This window comes from Aethalodelphis obliquidens, unplaced genomic scaffold (genome assembly GCF_003676395.1).
Source record: "Aethalodelphis obliquidens isolate GAN/ISIS:26980383/991018 unplaced genomic scaffold, ASM367639v1 scaffold38, whole genome shotgun sequence".
NCBI lineage: Eukaryota > Metazoa > Chordata > Mammalia > Artiodactyla > Delphinidae > Aethalodelphis > Aethalodelphis obliquidens.
Genome location: NW_020837982.1, coordinates 8,321,142 through 8,342,315, shown reverse-complemented (window position 1 = coordinate 8,342,315; position 21,174 = coordinate 8,321,142). Strand labels below are relative to the sequence as shown.

Below are 21,174 nucleotides of genomic sequence, written 5' to 3'. Positions count from 1 at the left end.
TTTTGTGCAACTTTCTGTAAAGTGAACTACTAGCATATCTGAAGTCTATTTTGGAGGTGTGCTTAAAATGGGGCACACCGTGTACACTAAGTTCGCCTTTAACAATGACTAATTCGCACACCATATGTGGAGTGTTAGATAGCTGTTGGGCGCTCGCCAACAACTAGGCACCTACCACTTCTTTTGGCCGCTTCACTCTCAGACCACCTGCTTCGACCCGGAGGTGCTGTCTTGACCCTCCGCGACCTCTTTGTCATGGCGTCTGCGGGGCGTCTCCCGCCGAGGCCCCGGCACCAGGCCAGGCGGCGACCTTCCCAAGATGGCGGCGTCAGGGGCCACTGCGCGGAGGGGGCGGGGTTCCGCCTCCGGAGGCGGGGCAGGGAGCCAGAGGGGTCGGCCTAGCGGGAGGGCAGCTTCCGAAGTAGGCAGCCCCAGCGCGCCTGCGTGGAGCGACCCTGCGCGCAGTGAGGCAGTGGCGGGGGAAGGCACCGGTGGGGCCGACTGGCGGGTTGAAGGAGGGAAGCGGGCGAGCGAAGTCCCAGTGCGCGCCGCGGCGGCACGGGTACCCTCCCCTTCCGGGCGTGAGGCGCTGTGAGGAAAGCTGAAGCGAGCTGACTCGCACCGGCAGCGAGACGCCGCTACCGCCGCCCCAGCCCAGCCTCCGTTGGCTTCGGCGCTCCCGTCGTGGGGGCCCGGGTTCCTCAGCACACCCAGCTCGAGCAGCCCCAGAGCCTGTCCCCAGTTCTTCGGAAGCCCCGGCGCCAGCCCGGGCCCTTGGCGGGGAGGATGACGGAGCTGCAGTCGGCACTGCTACTGCGAAGACAGCTGGCAGGTGAGCGGGCGGGTGGAGGGGCGCCGGCCCGGGCCGCGATCGCGGCGAGCAGCTGCCTGCTCCTCCTCTCCTCCTCCTGGGCGCTCCCGGGCGGGCGGCCGGACGGGCGAGGGGAAGCGGCAGCCCCCGGCGAGGCCGGGAGCGGGCCTGCGAGGTTGGGGAGCCAGGGCGCCAGTCCCAGCCGGGCCCATTACTTCTTTCCCTGCTTTCTTAGGGCATTAGGGGCGGGGACGCGCCCCAGCCTCGGCCCCAGGACCGGGCCTGCCGCCCCGGGGGAAGGAGGGGAGGTTGCCCCCTCCCCCACCGTTCGGTGGGACGTTGCGGGGGAGGGGCTGTAGGTCCACAGCCCGGGCGGACCCTCCCTGGAGGGGCGGGTCCGGGCTCAGGTGCGGCAGAGGCAGCCGGACCCCCGAGGCAGGAGGAGCGTCTGGGCCGGGCCGGCTGCGCGTCCGGGGCTCGGCTGTCGGAGCCGCGGGCCGACAGCCGGGGGCAGGGTGGGCGAGAGGAACTGGCCCCCGGGCGGATAGGTGAGGCGCGCCAAACTTCTGCCCAGGCAGCGCCGGGTCCACGGAGTTGTGGCGGACAACAAAAGCCCCGGCCTCCGCGGCCTCGTCGCGGGCGCGCGGGGTCTGAGAACCCTGCGGGGCGCGGGACGCCGCCTCGCCTGCCTCCGCCTGGCACGGGCTCCGGCTGCGCCGCCCGGCTGGGGGAGGGTAGGAGCGGGCCGAGCCGAGAGCCGCTCGCTGGCCGGCTCGGGGCTTTGTGCTCCGAGCGACTCCGGCTCCTGTGCAGGCCTGCAGGTCCCCGGGGCTGAGGCCCGCGGGCTCTGGCTTGGGGCGGTGGCCAGTCTGCCTCCCCAGAGGTGCCTGCGTCCCCCCTCCCCCATTGTCCCGGCCTCCGGCCGTTTGCAGCTTCCAGGTTGACTTTTTAGGGGGTTGGCTCCGACTCTGCTAGGACTGTGTGAGTGGAGCATGCGCAGTGGGGACGGGGACGTACGTGTGCGGAGTGGAAGGGGGGAGGCGGGTCGGTGGCTTCACAATGCCGCCCCACGTGCTGCCAGATTTAAAGAGAAATGAACCAGCAGTTAACCACTGCTGCCCAACGCCCAGCCTGTATCCTTCTCAGTTCTGACGGATCTTCACCTCCCCGCTCCACAGCCAGCGGCCCTGAGCCCTCGGCAGAACCCAGAGGCTGAAATGAAGACATCTATTTTTGAAATAGGTTTACTAAGACTTAGGTTGAGGTGTTAGTTAAATCACCTTTATGGCTTCTTAAGGAAAAGGTTGTCAGGGGCTGTTACAGGTTGTATAATTAGGTTTATTATTAGAGCATGAGCAAGCAGGTTTGGACAAGTACTAAAGTTCTAAATGCTCAGGGAGAGTGACGGAGTGAATGGAGAATTTCTAGTGATACCTGTGTCCATCGCAAATGTATTGGGCAAGCAGTGAAAGAATAACTTTATTGCATCTTATATTTGCAAACACACGTTACTCTGTGTATTTTTCTGGTTTGTTTTGTTTTGGAGGAAGGAATTAAGATGTTCTTTTTTCTCCCTAAGAATACTTTAAATCAGAATAAGTTTTAATTATGTGGTGGACTGTTAAACAGTATTAAAATACTAAATCAGTATTAAAACAGTACTCAACTCTTTCATAATGGGAAAGATACATGTTTTAAAGGTGTAAAAGAAGTTAAGCAGTTACTAAGATAGTAAAGTATGACTAATAACAGTGTTATCAGTAGCAGTATTTCAAAATTCTTTCCAACCTATTTGTGAACAGGCTGTAAATTTTGATAGGCACTTGGTTCAGTTTTGCACTCTTTTACAAGATTAATCCCAAATATTGATAAGACATTTCCCAAAGCTCTTTCTTAATGGTTGACTTTTTGATAAGGCACACCAAGATATGCTTTAAGTTTGGAGAACAGAATGATTTAGTTTGTAATTTTTCATGCCTCATTATAAAGTTACTTAGCTGCTGATTAATTTTCTTGTCTTTTTGATCAGACACAATGGACTGTTGTTAATAGTTTCTTAAATTTTTGAAGGTTATTAACATGCTCAAAATGTATAAAACAGACCAAGGCCAGTGTATTAAGGAAAATGTGAAAATATCAAGTTTATTGGGAAGACTTGATAAAACTACATACTGAAATAAAGGCCCTGTTGTATTTTAGTCGTTAGTAGTACATTGTTTGAGCTTTTTGGTTTTTCAGATATCATTTGAAAACAGGAAAGAACGGTAAACTGTAGTCTCTTGAAATAATTTAGAGTGAACTTTTGGAAGGCGTAATAATAAATGCTTTGAAAATCTTGAAATGTATTGAACTGAGTAGACACACAAACCTAAGCCATTCTAGCTGCTAGAATTTCAGAAACTTAACAACAACAGTGGCTAACAATAGTTACATTTATTGAGACCCTAGTCTGCCAGTCCTGAAGGATTTTACTTCATTATTTGAGGGGAGAATTTATTGTGTGTGTGTTGTGTTTTGTTGGTAACTGTAATGAAGAACCTGGTGACTTTCTGAGTGAAGCAGAATGGTTCCTTGGGTTGCAGAGTTTCTCAGCTTCAGCACCACTGATGTTTTGGGCTGATTATTGTTGTAAAGGCCTATACTATGCATAATAGAATGTTTAGCAGCATTCTTGGCCCCTACCCACCAGATGCCAGTAGTACACCTCCTCAGTTGTGACAACCAAAAATGTCTCTGTTGCCAGATGTCCCCTGAGGGACATAGTCATCTGAGGTTGAAAACTCTGGTTTAAGGTGTTTTAATTAAGACCATAATGGCCATTGTGAAGCAAGTAAGAACACCTAACAGATTCATGAAATCAGATAGGTTGTATATTTCTTTGTGGGTATTATTAGACTATGACTTACTTCTTTGCGAATTCAGCAGTCACAGTTCAGTTTTTGCAGTGCATAATGCTAAACACTAAGAAATCCTACAGCACAAGAGATAATTTAATTTTTTTTTTTTGAAAAGGTGTTGTAAGCAGTGGTTAAAAATATAAAGAGTATAAAAAAGGTTTAGTCTTTCCATCCCAACCCAGGCTGCTTTTCTTGGAAGCAGCCATCATCAATAATTTCTTGTGTGGCTTCTTATACTGTATATGTTTATATAGCTATATATGTTTATATATATGTTTATACGGGCTAACGTTTACTGAGGACTAGCATAGCATCTACCAAGCATTTCGCTGAGAGCTTTACATATATTATCTCATTTAATCCTCCTAATAAGGAAATTGAGGCTAAGAGAGTATCAATAACTTGCCCAAGGTCACACAGGTAGTAAGTGGTGCTGCTAGATTCATATTCAGGACCTTCTTATTAGAGACTTCGTTGTTTTTAATTGGCTATATTGTCTTCCAGGGAGCAGCAGTTTAGCACAATTGTGAAATATGGTTTTATAAATTTAAATATTCGAGCTTAATTTATCCAGTAACTACCAAAATGATTGGGGAAATGTTCTCATCTTAATAAAATTTTATGTACGAAATAATGCACATTAAAATCTAAGTGATATTCTTAAGGTAATAATAAAAAGATGTTTTAGCCATTGTCACTTTACGACCAACATTCTGTAGAATGTCATAGATTGAAAGTAGCGCTAAGCTTTTTTGTGTTAGCAGTTAACTCTGAGAAAATAAATTGGACTAATTGGACTTATTCCCTACTCTAACCATACTAACTTTTATTTTATGATAAACATTTATAAAGAATAAGAGGATTTTTTTTTTAAGATCACTTGAGTTTTTTTTAACATTGACAACACAGTTGCTTTCTCATAGGTACCTGTCATCCCAGAACTAGCAAGAAGAATCTCTTAAGCAGTAACAATAAAATAATTGAACTCCTTTTACTGTAGAAATTTTGATTGCATATTTTAAAGTAATCTGCAACATTCCCAAATCTTTGTCTCCTTGTCTACATATGTAAGTAGGTTGTGATGAGTTAGTTATGTGTGTTTCTCAGATTTATGTGCAATAAAATCATTTGGGAGTATGTTAAAAATACAGATTCCTGGCCTCACCTTCACAGAGTATTAGTCTACATGTCCAGATGGGGCCAAAGAAAGCCCAATTTTTAATATTTCTCATTGGCCTTTCTAGAATGTATTGGCATTCTGACATAAAATTTCATTAATAATCTTAAAGTAGCAGAAATAGAGTAATTGATTATTGACAGGGATACCCTAGTGGTGATGAGCAGAATATTAATATTTGTATACTAATAGTTGTTTACCCACATATTTAGAAATGGAAGAAAATTATAAAAGTAAGTTTATATTTCATCAAACCACTAATTGTTTAATAGAGTTTGGGAATTTTTATATCCAGAAATCATTACACTGTTATAGAAATAATGCAGCTACTATATGCTGTCAGAAAAAAAGTATAAATGAAACAGACATTGTGGTTGAGGGAGGGGTGTTGGATGATTTGTAATCCCTGTAGTGGAGGGAGCATCAAGGAATTATGCATCTGATGTTATGTTTCAGAATCTTATTTCAAAATATGTACATATATTGAATCGTGTATACCTTAAACACACGCAGTGTTATATGTCAATTTTATCTCAGTAAAGCTGGGAAAAAAGTCTAATTTTTTAGTGAGTAAGTGAATTTTCTTTTTTTTTTTTTAGTGAATTTTCTTAACATTAGGGAGTAAATGTTTTAAGTTATAATTTGTGTTACTCTGAATATTTTTGATATATAATGAAATATAGTTTTTTATAAGTAATGGTAGTTTACTTTTGTATAAAGTCGGAATGAAACGTACTTGTCTTTTGTAATGGAAGACCTCACTTTCTCAAGTACTGCTTAATATATTAAAATACTGAAGTAAACTCTAATTTGTACATATTAGTATATTAGTATAATCTGTACTTACTATAAAGTAGTGCCAAAGTATATGGTTTTATTATATAGTTTGAGTTAATACACATTATATTTGGTGATATGTGTGCATATAAATGTACATTAGATGCCTTCATTATTGATAGAGTGATATCGAGTGAGGAAAATCTGAAAATCCATTCACTACTCCTATATTATTGTTGCTTTTTGACTTTTCAGGTGAAGAGTGTTTGTATATATCAAGAAGACTTTCAATCCTTGGGTTATTTGATCTTGTTTACTTTAGTGCAAGTTTCTTTGAGGAGGTCATGCTAATTTATTGTAAATTGTAGTGTGGATGTGCTCTTGCTTCAAGCAAGTAAGATGCTAAGCATTCTTTTATTTTAATGAACTCACTTCAATTTAGGATGAAGGATTTTTTTTTTTTTTTTTTTTTTTTTTGCCGTATGCGGGCCTCTCACTGTTGTGGCCTCTCCCTTTGCGGAGCACGCGCAGGCTCAGCGGCCATGGCTCACGGGCTCAGCCGCTCCGCGGCATGTGGGATCTTCCCGGACCGGGGCACGAACCAGTGTCCCCTGCATCTGCAGGCGGACTCTCAACCACTGCGCCACCAGGGAAGCCCAGGATGAAGGATTTTTGCATTTCTAAATTATTGAGAAATATTTTTGTTAGAATTTAAAACACTAGATGACCTGCAAAAGTCTGTTTAATGCCATCCTTGACTGGTTTATAGGAAATAACTTTTCAGAGAGGAAAGCATAGTATATGCTTACGGAACCAGTCTGGCCAGGTAAACATAGTATAGTTATATTTGGTTGAAGGCATTTCAGCCACAGAAAAGTACAAATAAAAAAAGCAAATATTTTGCAAATTTTGGTAATGAACATGAATTATTGGTATGAACAGATAAATGAGGGAATAAGAATAAAATGCGTCTTTAGGAAATAAGATATATATATGTTAAAATAGAGAATTTAAATTTTTTTTACCTAGTGCAAGATAGTATTAGGCTAATTCAAGTAAATCAGGATTTTTTTTTGGCTGTGCCACATGGCTTGCGGGATCTTACTTCCCTGACCAGGGATTGAACCTGCGCCCTCGCAGTGAAAGTGTGGATGCTAACCACTGGACAGCCAGGGAATTCCCTAAATCAGAAATTTTTATCAGTGCTGCTCCATTGATAGATTCTGGCCCTCAAAGAAACAGCTAGGAAAAAATTCTGTAGTTTATTGCAGTTGCTAGAGATGTGTACTTTTCTTTATGATGTTAAGTTCTAGAATATTTTTGAAAAGTTAATTTTTGTAAGTGGAAATGTTTACCTTTTATTGATGTTCTATATTAATGTCTAATAACTTAGAAAAACTGCTACTCTTCCTTCTCTGCTTTTCTTCGCCTTTCTTGTCCATTGGTTAGGGATCTGTTAAAAGTATAAACAACAAAACCTAAAAATGCCCTTTATATTAGAAGACACTTTTGATTTGCTTTTGAATGTACTTACACTTTAATTATATTATCAATTTCTTATATAAGGTGTATTTTAATTAGAGTTTCTATTTTAAGACAGTAATTCTAGGCAAAGTAGACATGGCGCCAAAAGAATGATCTATAAAAGGAAATATTGGTAAACTGGACATCATCAAAATAAAAAAACTTTTGTGAAAGGCAAATGAAAAGACAAGCTGCAAACTGGAAGAACAAAATTGCAAACAACCTGACAAAAGACTGATCTAGAAAATACAAAGAACTCTTCAAAACTCAACAGTAAAAGAAAACAGCCTGCTTAGAAAATGAGCAAAACACATTTCAGATGGCAAATAAGCAAATAAAAAGTTGTTCAACACCATTAAACACCAGGGAAATGAAAGTTGAAACCACAGTAAGATATCACCACATACCTATATAGAATAGTTAAATTAAAAGAAATTAACACCAGATGCTGGCCAGGGGAGGCAGAAAAACTTCATCTCTCATACATTGCTGATAGGAATGTAAGATGGTACAGTCAGTGTGGAAGCAGTTTGCAGTTTCTTGTTTAAATATACACTCACCATACAACCCATCAAGTACACATTTGGGCATTTATTTTAGAGAAATGAAAACTTATATCCTCATAAAAACTTACATGCAAATGTTCATAGTAGCTTTATTAGTAATAACTGCAAACTGGAAACAACCCAGATGTCCTTCAGTGGATGAGTAAACCGTGGTACATCCATACCATGGAATATACTACTCAGCAGTAAAAAGAAATATACCATTGATAAACAAAACAACTTAGATGATATCAAAGGAATTATGCTGAATGAAAAATTAATCTCAAAATGTTGCATATTCTGTGATTCCATTTATATAAAATTCTTTTTTCTGTGTGGTAAAAAACATAAAATTGACCATCTTAACCATTTTTAAGTGTATGGTTCAGTAGCGTTAAGTATATTCACATTGTTGTGAAACAAATCTCCAGCTCTTTCATCTTGAAAAACTGAAACTCTATACCCATTAAACAACTCTCCCTCTCCCCCTTGACCTAGCTGCTGCTAACAACTGTTTTACTGTTTCTCTGCATTTGATTCATATAAGTAAATTCATACAGTATTTTGTCTTTTTGTGACTGGCTCATTAGTGTAATGTATGTTGTAGCATATGACAGGATTTCCTTCCTTTTAAGGCTGAATAATACTCCATTGTCTGTATATACCACATTTTGTTAATCCATTCATCTGTAGATGCATTTGGGTTGCTTTCACCTGTTAGCTATTGTGATTATTGCTGCTATGAACATGGATGTGCAGATATCTCTTCAAAATCCTGCTTTCAATTCTTTTGAATATACCCAGAAGTGGGATTGCTGGGTCATATGGTAGTTCTGTTTTTTAAAAATAAACCTTATTTTTAGAGCCGTTTTATTTTTTATTTTATTTTATTTTATTTTTTGGCCACGCGGCATGGCTTGTGGGATCTTAGTTCCCTGACCAGGGATTGAACCTGGGCCCCAGTAGTGAAAGCGCCAAGTCCTAACCATTGGACCACCTGGGAATTCCCTTTACAACAGTTTTAAATTCACAGCAAAATTGAGTAAAAGATACAGAGATTTCCCATAGTACCCTCTGCCCCCACACAAGCTTAGCTTCCCCCAATATCAACATCCTCCACCAGAGTAGTGCATCTGTATTGAGAAGTTTTATTTTTAATGCTTTTGAGCGACCTCCATACTGTTTTCCGTAGCAGTAGCACCATTTTACAATCCCACCAACAGTGTACAGGGCTCCAATTTCTCCACTTGTTCTCCAACACTTGTTTTTTTAATTGTAGCCATCCTGATTGATGTGAGGTGATATGGTTTTGATTTGCATTTCTCTGATTATTACTGACATTAAGCAACTTTTCCCATCTTCCTTGGCCTTGGTAGATCACCTTTGGCAAAATGTTGATTCAGGTCCTTTACCTGTTTTTAAAATCAGGTTATTTGATTTTTTGTTGTTAAGTTGTATACATTCTTTATTACTATGAATATTAACCTTTTATCTGATATATAATTTGCAAATATTTTCTCCCTTTCCATAGGTTGCCTTTTAACTCTGATTATGTCCTTTGCATAAAAGTTTTTAAGTTTGATGTAGTTCCAGGTGTCTATTTTTGCTTTTGTTGTCTGTGCTTTTGGTGTCACAGCCAAGAAATCAGTGCTAAGTCCAATATCACAAACCTTCTCTAGTAGTTTTATAGTTTAGGTCTCACGTTAGGTCTTTAATCCATTGTGGGTAAATTTTTGTATGTCATATAAGATAAGGGTTCAACTTCATTCTTTTCTGTATGAATATCCAGTTTTCCCAACACCATTTGTTGAAGAGACTTCCCTTTCCCCATTGAATGGTCTTAACACCCTTATAAAATTATTGAAATGACAAAATTGTAGAGATGGAGAATAGATTAGTGGTTTTTAGGGATTAAGGATGGTAATAGTGTGTTGCTATAAGGCGGCTGCATAAATGATCTTTGTGGTTATGGAACTGTTTCTGTCTTATAGTGGTTACATAAATCTGCAAATGTGATAAAATTGCATAGAGCTATACACACACACAAATAAGAGTCATACAATAGGAATAAAGTGTGTGGATTGTACCAATGCCAATTTCTTGGGTTCGCTATTATACGATAGTGATGCAGGATGTTAGCATTCAGAGAAACTGGGTAAAGGGTATAGGAGATCTTTCTGATCTGTTTTTTTCCATTGCCCTATAAATCTGTGTATTAAAATAAAAAATTTTAAAAAGTCACTTGTAACCAGAGCATTTTTATCAGTCTTTTTTCATGTAGAGAAGTCCTTTTTAAACTTACTATTCATAGTTACAAACATAGCAACATAATTGCCATAACAACACTTTCAAGGAATAGGAAGTTGGAATTGAGAAATCTAGTTTGAGGTAGAAATTCCATCTTAATTTTAAATAATCCTCCTTTAAACTTCTTGTGTTGTCGTTTGGAAAATGGAAGAGAGGATCAGTACAAAAGCTCATTTATTGGGCTTCCCTGGTGGCGCAGTGGTTGAGAGTCCGCCTGCCAATGCAGGGGACACGGGTTCGTGCCCCAGTCCGGGAAGATCCCACATGCTGCGGAGCAGCTGGGCCCGTGAGCCACGGGCGCTGAGCCTGCGCGTCCGGAGCCTGTGCTCCGCAATGGGAGAGGCCACAACAGTGAGAGGCCCGCGTACCGCAAAAAAAAAAAAAGCTCATTTATTGAGCTCTTCAGTTGCATTGAGAAATGCTGGGGGAATGCAAAGATAATTGATATGGTATTCCTGCCTTGAGGTGCTACATTTTGTAGGCGTTGATGGACATGTAAACAAAGTTATAATGCAACATAAGTACATATTGCAGTATAAGTATAAAACATACATGTGGAAGGAGCAGAAGGTAGCACTGAGGAAGGAGTGATTAATTATGGGAGAATACAGTGAAGTCAGGGAAGGCTTTATAGGTATAGGACTATATTTTAGATACAGCAGAATCAAGATGTCAGTTCTTTTAAGAGCATTAAGTTATATATTAAAAAAAAAACCTTTGCATTTAGCAATGTAGAAAAAACAGTAATTAGAATTACTTAACATTACAGAAGTCTAAAGTTGACAGATTTAAAACAAATAGATATTTATGAAAGACAAATAACCCTGTTGAAGATTTCCAAGAAAGTGGTCTGGGCACAACTTTCAAGGGATGGCAGTAATTTGTAATTAAAAAAATTTTGTAAAGAACTTAAGTCTGCTTACTTCACTAACATATAAAAGAGGGAAGAGGGCAGGAAGGAAACAGGTTACTCTTCATGATCCTAGACTTTCTATATGTGGTCACATTCAGTTCTTACAGCAAATGTTTGGAGTAAATATCACCTTTTTGAGATAAGGAAATTAAGGTTTATATTATATCTGGTATTTCGCCAAGCTAACCCTGATGGAGCTGGCTGGCAGAAATATATCTGTCTGCCAATGAAACCCAAGCCCTTTCCATATCAGTAGTTTCTTTAACATTTGGGGGCTTCTTAGACTCCTTTGAGAATTTAGTAAGCATTTAAGACCTTCTCCTGAGAAAAATGCATACAATTTTGGGTATAATTTTGGAGGTTTTTCTGATCTCTTGAGTGAAGCTCATTTATGCACATATAATACTGTCTCTTACATCATTCAGCAAATTTGATGCCTGTTTTGTATAGTCTATAGGGATGCCAGATGAATAAGTTATTCTTGTATTCTAGGAACTCGTAGTCTGTAGAAAATCCTCAGAGGGCTGCTTTAAAATAGTGTATCAGAGAAAGTCAGGGAAAGCTTGCTTCTACCTGGAGGGCTTTTGAGGAGTTGGTGGCATTTGTGCTTGACTTTTAAAGGATATGTAAAATTTGATCACATAAAATAGGAAAGTATTTAAGGCTGAGGGAAAAGAACAAGCAAGACAGAAAGCTTGTTCTGAAAACAATTCAGTGTGGTTGGAGTATATGATAAACTGAACTAGTGGGAAAATAATATTTGGAAAGGTTGGTTTTATTTGTGGAATACCATAAAGATACTGAAGAACAGAGTCACTGAGGAGGGGGGAAGTGATGTGATCCGAAGTATGTGGGACCCGTGCTTCTCATTATCTGTGGTGAAAGACCAATTTAAAAAAATTTTCCAGGGACTTCCCTGGTGGTCCAATGGCTAAAACTCCATGCTCCCAATGTAGGGGGCCCAGGTTCGATTCCCTGGTCAGGGAACTGGATCCCACATGCCATAACTAAGAGTTTGAATGCCGCAACTAAAAGATCCCATGTGCGGCAATGAAGACCCGACGCAGCCAAATAAATAAATAAATATTTAAAAAATTCAATTCATTATATAATATTTTAAAAAGCAATAAAAATGAATTATTAGAAAAATGAAATAAAGACAGATTTGAGCCCATATTTATAATATTAGGTTCATCATATAAAATGACTATCAAATTGCTATCTGAGTTTCAAAATGCTTCCTTTGGCTGGTGGTCAGGGACCATTAACAGTTTGGTGGATTGGCACCAGTTAAGGGACCACACTTCAGCATTACTTTGGGCAGAGTGGAGAATGATATTAGACTACGGTCTCTCCATAAGGACAGAGATTTTTGGTTTTGTTTATTAACTGACATATCACAGATGCCTAGAAGGGTGACAGAAACAGCAAGCAACCAGTAAATATTTATTGAATGGATTAAAATTACCATTCTGGATCTCCCCCCCACCACACACAGGATTTAAGCACATGTGAACTGAACCTTTTAAGGTAGAAAGTGAAACAATTAGAATACTTCCATTCAGTAAACATTTAATTCTTTCTATATGCCAGGCCCCGGGGATACAAAGATTCATGATACAATTCCTGGCTTCCCCTTCTAGTGGGGAGCGTAGACTTTTATAAATAAATATTGGTTGATAATTAGAATATATATACTTCACCACAGTAGTGTAGACATTCTTGCCCTTATACCACACCCCCCACCCCCCTTCACTTATTTACAGTATAGCTGACCAAATGATACTTGTTGGGCACCCTCAGTGTCTCAGCAAGGTCCTTACTTTTCTCTCAAAGCAGTTTCTCTAATGGACTACTTTACTATGACTGGTTTTTCTAACTCTTTATAAATTACCTCAAAAATTAAAGGTTTTCTCCCCCCACCTTTTAAAGCTTTTTTTACTTTTTTAAAAAAAATTATTTATTTTTGGCTGCATCGGGTCTTCATTGCTGCGCATGGGCTTTTTTCTAGTTGTAGTGAGCGGGGGCTACTCTTCGTTGTGGTACACGGGCTTCTCATTGCGGCGGCTTCTCTTGTTGTGGAGCATGGGCTCTAGGCGCGTGGGCTTCAGTAGTTGTGGCACATGGGCTCAGTAGTTGTGGCTCACGGGCTCTAGAGCGCAGGCTCAGTAGTTGTGGCGCACGGGCTTAGTTGCTCCACGGCATGTGGGATCTTTCCGGACCAGGGCTCGAATCCGTGTCCCCTGCATTGGCAGGCAGATTCTTGCTAACCACTGTGCCACCAGGGAAGTCCCTTTTTCTACTTTTTTTTCTTTCTTTCTTTTTTTTTTAATGTCTTCAAAGTTTCTGTCTGGTCCTCAATCTTAGCTATCTTAGGTTTCCTACCAAGGTGGTTAACCACATTTTTCAGAGGAGGAAACTCAGTTTGGCTTATTCACAATAGCAGAACCAAGACAGCTAGATTTCATTACTCTCTGAGCCTGTTCTTTAACAGTATTTAAATTAGGTCTATATAGAGACTGTAAAAATGTGTTAGTCCAATTATTCCTTTCCTACTTGGGTCCTGGGGTGTCTGTGGGGTCATATGTTCTTTGATTTTCTTAGGTTTGTTGTTTTTTTTTTGATTTTCTTATGTTTTTTGCGGGTGAGTTAAATGTTCTTAAAACAGATGTCAGGTAACCCTAAATCAAGGTATTCTAAAGGAAAATGGAATGTGTATGTTTTAAAATACAACTTTCCTAATTACAAATGAACATGTTTATTGTAGATTTGGAAAAGATAAAACATGATACAAACATCAGCCATCCCTTTGTAGCTTCTTAACATTTGATTATTTTTTCATTGCATTTTTTGTAAATTGAAATTCCGAAAGGAAGAAGCCTTTTTTTTCTGATGTGGACCACTTTTAAAGTCTTTATTGAATTTATTACAATATATTTTTTTAAGCTTTTAAAAATTATTTTTTTGGCTGCGTTGGGTCTTCGTTGCTGTGCGCAGGCTTTCTCTAGTTGTGGCGAGCTGGGGCTATGCTTTGTTGTGGTGTGCAGGCTTCTCACTGCGGTGGCTTCTTGTTGCGGAGCACAGACTGTAGGCGTGTGGGCTCAGTAGTTGTCGCTCGCGAGCTCTAGAGCACAGGCTCAATAGTTGTGACGCACAGGCTTAGTTGCTCCGCGGCATGTGGGATCTTCCCGGACCAAGGCTCAAACCTGTATCCCTTGCGTTGGCAGGTGGATTCTTAACCACTGTGCCACCAGGGAAGCCCTTAAACTTGATTTTAAACTCAGGTCATCTTATTACCAAAACTACTGCTTTTTATACAATAGTACACTGTTAAATTCTGAAAACTTTGTGACTTTTGGAAGGGTAACTACTATTGCTTGTGGCCTCATCTGATATTTTGAGTTTGTCTATTTCTCATCTTCTACGCTGTAGGATTCTAAAACTAAAATATCTGTCTATTTCAAGGCTTATGTAGAGAAGGGTGTTACTCTGAGACTTCCCTTTAATACTTTTTTTACCTCGTAGGATAATATTTTTTGTATTTGGTAGTGCATAGGGTGGTTTATATTGTCATCATTAGCAGTCTAGGAGTTTGGACTGTGCTTTATTCAAACTGTTGTGGACCTCTGTGGTGTGGTAATTCCCCAGGGAAATACTGTATCTTCAAAGTCTCTTCTGGTTGTTTTTACATCTCTCCCTTAGGATTATACCTTTGCTGCAACTTCTGCCCTTAGCATTTGCCTGGTGGGAAAAGAACAAAACTGTCATTAACCAGTTTGGTTTATATTTAACTCTTGCAGGTGCATCAGTGGCATAGTGAGAGTGCTGTGCTTCCTGCTGCCCTCTTCAGGGTCTAAGGCATATGGTATGGCTGTTGGGGGAAGCAGTGCCACTGTGATAGGCCTTTTTTTCTTTAAATAAACTTTTAATTTTAGAAAAGTTTTAGATTTACAGAAAAATTCTGAAGATAGTAGAATTCTATCTATATTCCCCGCACCCAGTTTCCCCAGTATTGTACTAACATGTTACATTAGTATGGTTCATTTGTCACAATTAATGAATCAGTATATATATATTTTTAACTTATTATTTTTGGCTGCATTGGGCCTTCTTTGTTGTTGTGTGTGGGCTTTCTCTAGTTGCGGCGAGTGGGAGCTACTCTTCGTTGCAGTGCGTGGGCTTCTCATTGCGGTGGCTTCTCTTGTTGCGGAGCACAGGCTGTAGCACACAGGCTTCAGTAGTTGCAGCACGCGGGCTCAGTAGTTGTGGCACACAGGCTTAGTTGCTTCGCGGCATATGGGATCTTCCTGGACCAGTGCTCGAACCCATGTCCCCTGCATTGGTAGGCGGATTCTTAACCACTGTGCCACCAGGGAAGTCCCGATAGATTATTATTAACTAAAGTCCATACTTTATTCAGATTTCCATATTTATTTATTTATTTATTGGCTGTGCTGCATGGCACGTGGAATCTTAGTTCCCCGACCAGGGATCAAACCCACACCCCTTGCAGTGGAAGCTCGGAGTCTTAACCACTGGACCGCCAAGGAAGTCCCAGATTTCCATAGTTTTTACCTAATGTCCATTTTTCTGTTCCAGGTGCCCATCTGAGATATCACATTGCATTTAGTTGTCCTAAGTCTTGTCTGTTCTTGGAGAATTTCTCAAGAGTTTCCTTGTTTTTTGTGTCTTACAATTTTGGGGAATACCTCTCAGGTATTTTGTAGGATGTCTCTCAAATTGGGGTTGTCTAATGTTTTTCTCTTGATTAGACTGGGGTTTTCAGAAAGAATACCACAGAGGTGAAGTGCCCTTCTTATCACATGCCAGTCGATAACCACACAACAACACTGGTGATGTGAACCATGATCCCTTGGTTAAGGCAGTGGTGATCAGGTTTCTCCACTGTAAAGTTACTGTTTTTCTCTTCTCCTACCCTTATCTTTGTAAGCTACTCACTTAACGAAGTCCAGCCCATACTCATGTGGGAAGGAGGGACTAGGCCCCACCTACTGAAGGGGACACTACCTACATCATTTGGAATTCATCTGTAAGGAAGACTTGTCACTTCTCCCATTTATTTGTTAATTCAATAATTTACTCAGTATGGGCTTATATTTTGGGGGTTAAAATCTGTATTGGGCAGGGTTCTGCAGAGAAACAGAACCAATAGGATGGATATACAGGTATATCTATATGTCATGTGATTGTAGGGGCTGGCTAGTCCAAGTTCTGCAGGGTAGCCTGGCACCCTAGAGACAGTCAGTGTTGTAGTACAATTCCTAAGGCAGTGTGCTGCCAGAATTTCCTCTTGGGGGAGGTCAGTCTTTTTAAAAATTAAGGCCTTCAACTGATTGAATGAGGCCCACTCACATTATGGAGGGTGATCTGCTTTACTGAAAGTCTGCTGATTTAAATTGTAATCTCATTTTAAAAAAATCCCTTCACAGAAACATCTGGAGTAATGTTTGACGACATATCTGGGTACTGTGGCCCAGCAAAGTAGACATAAATTAATCATCATATATTTATTTTGTTCCTTATGTCATTCATTTTGTCCCTGAATTGTTCCAGCTTTGGTCATTGAGAGTTCTTTCAACTTGGCTCTGATGTTGCTTTGACATGCAGTCAACCTTTTAGTTTTTAAGCACTTCCTTATTTTCTGATGACTACAGGATGTGTCAGACCTATCTTGTATTTTCTCTGTCTCAGCCCTGCAGTCAGCTGTTTCTCCAAGAATAGTATCTAGAAACCAAGATCTGAGCATTGAAAGTGGTCGTTGCTACTGGAGTGTCATTACCTTATAGGACAGCAGTAGGCAATATGTGTATTTTAACTTAGGTATATACATATCTATAATGTTTCTGTATATCCATCTGTATATGTATTAAGCTACTCCTAGGTTCATACTGATGTTTCTGACTCTAATCAAGTAGCAGAATGTTCATTCTAGTCTTCCCTTCTTGTTTTCTTGTAACTTCCCTCTCTGACAGTGAGAAACCTGACCCCTACCAGTTGTTTAAAAGCAGTTTTAGAATTTTTAACTCATACCCTTGTGGGAAACAAGTTTACAACTAGAATACAGTGTTTATATACAGTTCTTTGTCCTTTTCAGTTTACAAATATTGATTTCCAACCTTACTTAAGTCAGCCTCCCACCCCCCCCAACCCCTTCAGTGAAGTTATGTCATACATTTGTAATACAGTTAGATTCATTTGTCATAGTCTTCATTCCATCCTTGTCGATTTTTAATTCCCCTGTGTGTCCCCCTTGCAGTTGACCACTCCCTTCTCCACCAGTCCCTGCAACCACTGATCTATTTTCTGTCTCTGCAGTTTTGCCTTCTCCCTAAATTTGTCATATGTAGCTTTTAGGGTCTGGCTTCTTTCACTTAGAAATATGCATTTAAAATTCATCTACATTTTTTTTTCTTTTTTTTTTATCTACATTTGTTACATGAATCAGTATAACCTGTTCCTTTTTATCACTGAACAGTATTCCACTGTATACTTTCCAGTGTATACATTCCATTGTACCACGGTTTACTTATCTGTTCCTATGTTAAAGGATATCTTGGTTGTTTCCTATTTTTAGTGATTATGAGTAAAGCTGCTGTAAACATTTGTATACAGGTTTTTGTGTGAAAGTAAAGTTTTCAGGTACCTTGAATAAATACCTAGGAGTATGATTGCCGATTGTATGGTAAGACTGTGTTTAACTTGATAAGAAACTGCCAAATTGTCTTCCACGGTGGCTGTACCACACATTTTATTGTAAACATAGTACCATCCTAATGCATTGTTCTGCATCTCGATTTTTCACTTAATACAGTGTAGACATCTTTATGTATTGGTATGTAGAAACTTATTTTGTTCTTTTCAAACACAGTATTCCATTGTATGGCTAAAACAAAATTCAATTTTTATTATAAAACACTTCTTTAAATTATAAAAATATTGCATATTCATGGCAAATATATAAATTCTACCAAAGAGAATAAAATGAAAAGTAAGTCTCCCATCCACTCACCCCCCTTCCTTTTCCATCTCCAGAGGGAATTTATAGTTCATGCTTATGGTTACCACTATAGTTTATATGATAGCTCTTAATTCATGACTTTAACTTCTCACTGTGAAAGATGAAGACTTTTATAACACTAATTCCCTTTCCTGATTTTTGTTATATATTTGTAGCTCTTCTGATGGTTGGCTTAATTATTAAAATGATTTATCAACCTTACATAGGAGTTTTTGCCATGAAAGGTAAAAAAATTAGATCACTTACTGTTCAGTGATTCCCCCCCCATGCAGCTTTTGTTAATTGTTTTTATATTATCAGGGTTTATAACATTTATATTCTTTTTTATAACTGAAATAATGTTTTGTCTTGTCTCAAAAAAGAGCCAGAAAACAGCATTTATATAATTATGTTAATGTATTCATTGTAATACCAAATAACAATTTTGTACCTAAATAGGCCCTGTACTTCTCATCACTGAAACTGTGTCTATTGAAGGAGAATCTTTAAGTATCAAACAAAGTCTTACTTCCTTCACCTTCACTTAGTTATTCTGGCTCATATGCAACTATTTTCTCATAACCCATATTGTCCTATTTCTAGTATTTCTTAAATTTTATAAAGAGTGTGTGGGTGGTAAATTTTGAGTCCTTGCATATTGAAAAATGCCTTTATTTTGTCCTCACATTTGATTGTTAGCTTTTCTGAGAATTGAATTCTGGGTTGAAAATCTTTTCCGCATGAAACTTTGATGTCATTGTTTCATTGTCTATAGTGTCCAGAATTCCTTATGAGAAGACAGTGAAGGAGAATTACTCATGTCAGTCTAATTTTACTTCCTGTGTAGGTACATTTTTGAAGTTCTAAAGGATATTCTTCATACTCAGAGTTATAAAATTTTACCCATATGTGTCTCTTAAGTGTAAACTTTTTTTATTCGTTGTTTTAGACTCTCAATGGGCTCTTTTAGGCTGAAGGCTTAGGTCTGTCTTTAGCTCAAAAATTTCCTTCTTTTATTATTTTGTCGTCATCTTCATTCCCCTACATTGTGTTTGGAACTTCTACTAGTCATGTATTTGATCACTTTTCTTTCTCCTTATTTCCGTTGTCCATTTTCTGTCTTTTGTTACTATATTGTGGAGATTCCCTACACTTTTTTTTCCATATTAGTGACTTGGTCTGGCCATGCCTGTTTTTTTTTGTTTGTTTGTTTAGACTGGCCATTTTAGTTTTCATTTTGGCAATTTTCTTTATTTTTTTTTTTAAAGAAACGCTATGATGATTTTTAAAATTAATTAATTATTTTTGGCTGTGTTGGGTATTCGTTGCTGTGCACAGGCTTTCTCTAGTTGTGGCGAGTGGGGGCTACTCTTTGTTGTGGTGCACGGGCTTCTCATTGCGGTGGCTTCTCTTGTTGTGGAGCACAGGCCTTAGGCATTCGGGCTTCAGTAGTTGTGGCACACGGGCTCAGTAGTTGTGGCTCACGGGCTTAGTTGCTTCGTGGCATGTGGGATCTTCCCAGACCAGGGCTCGAACCCGTGTCCCCTGCATTGGCAGGGGGAATTCTTAACCACTGCGCCACCAGGGAAGTCCCAGCAATTTTATTTCTAATTTCCAAGGACTTAGTCTCTGCTTTTCCTCCCCCCCCCCACATATGAAAGTATATTTTTTATGGCAGATTTATTGAGGCTTAATTTGTATATCATAAAACCTACTCATTTTAGGTGTACAATCAGTATGTTTAGAGTTGTGCAGCCATCATCATAGTGTAATTTTCTTCTTTTAATAATTAAAAAAATTCGTTTATTTGGCTGTGCTGGGTCTTAGTGGCAGCAGATGGGCTTTTTAGTTGCAGCTTGCCGGCTCCTTAGTTGTGGCATGTGAACTCTTTTTTTTTTTTTTTTTTTTTTTTTTGCGGTATGCGGGCCTCTCACTAATGTGGCCTCTCCCGCTGTGGAGCACAGGCTCCAGACGCGCAGGCTCAGCGGCCATGGTTCATGGGCCAGCCACTCCGCAGCACGTGGGATCCTCCCAGACTGAGGCACAAACCCGTGTCCCCTGCAGCGGCAGGCGGACTCTCAACCACTGAGCCACCAGGGAAGCCCGGCGTGTGAACTCTTAATTGCGCATGCATGTGAGATCTAGATCCCTGACCAGGGATCAAATCCCGTACCCCTGCATTGGGAGTGCGGAGTCTTATCCACTGTGCCACCAGGGAAGTCCCCCATAGTGTAATTTTAGAACATTTCCATCACCTCAGCAAGAAATCTTGGGCGCATTAGGAGACACTCCCCTTTCCCAGCCCCACACCCAGGCAACTACTAATCTACTTTCTGTCCCTATGAACTTGCCTTTTCTGGACATTTCATGAAAATGAGATAATACAATATGTGTTCTTTTGTTATGGCTTTTTTCACTTGACATAATGTTTTTAAGAGTGATCTGGGTTGGGCTTCCTTGGTGGTGCAGTGGTTAAGAATCCGCCTGCCAACGCAGGGGACATGGATTCGAGCTCTGGTCCGGGAAGATCCCATATGCTGTGGAGCAAGTAAACCCATGAGCCACAGCTACTGAAGCCTGAGTGCCTAGAGCCCATGCTCCATGACAAGAGAAGCCACCGCAATGAGAAGCCCTCACACCGCAACAAAGAGTAGCCCCCACTCGCCGCAACTAGAGAAAGCCTGCGTGTAGCAATGAAGACCCAACACAGCCAAAAATAAATTTAAAAAAAGGTTGATCTGGGTTGTAGCATATTGTTCCAGCATCATTTGTTGAAGGCACTAAACTTTTTCTACTGAATTACCTTGGAACTTCTGTTGACCAACCTATTGTAGGTGTCTTTGAGGACTCTGTATTGTTACATTGATCTATATGTCTACCTTATGCTGATATCACAGTTTGATTATTGCTGTATAGTAAGTCCTAAAATCATGCAGTGTAAGTCTTCTAACTTTGTTTTTCTTTTAAAAATTGTGTGGGCTTTTTGAGGTCTTTTCAAGTCTTTTTTTTTTTTTTTTTTTTTTTTTTTTTTGCAGTGCGCGGGCCTCTCACTGCTGTGGCCTCTCCCGTTGCGGAGCACAGGCTCCGGACGCGCAGGCTCAGCGGCCATGGCTCACGGGCCCAGCCGCTCCGCGGCATGTGGGATCCTCCTGGACCGGGGCACGAATCCGTGTCCCCTGCATCGGCAGGCGGACTCCCAACCACT

The 21,174-nt window shown here is 40.4% G+C and overlaps 1 protein-coding gene across 4 annotated transcripts in view; it reads left to right on the top strand.

Moving 5' to 3' along the window:
* Positions 1 to 423: 423 nt before the first annotated feature.
* Positions 424 to 21,174, top strand: part of UBE2G1 (ubiquitin conjugating enzyme E2 G1) — a 104,431-nt gene continuing 83,680 nt past the window's right edge. For 2 of the 4 annotated variants that reach the window (XR_003438008.1, XR_003438007.1), the window contains exon 1: positions 460 to 832. Coding sequence is in view for 2 of the 4 variants with exons in the window: in XM_027130745.1 (XP_026986546.1) it covers positions 787 to 832 (46 nt within the window). In the remaining 2 variants the exon portion in view is untranslated. Of the gene's footprint in view, positions 833 to 21,174 lie in introns of all 4 variants that reach the window. The other 2 variants (XM_027130745.1, XM_027130744.1) reach the window with 2 other exon arrangements.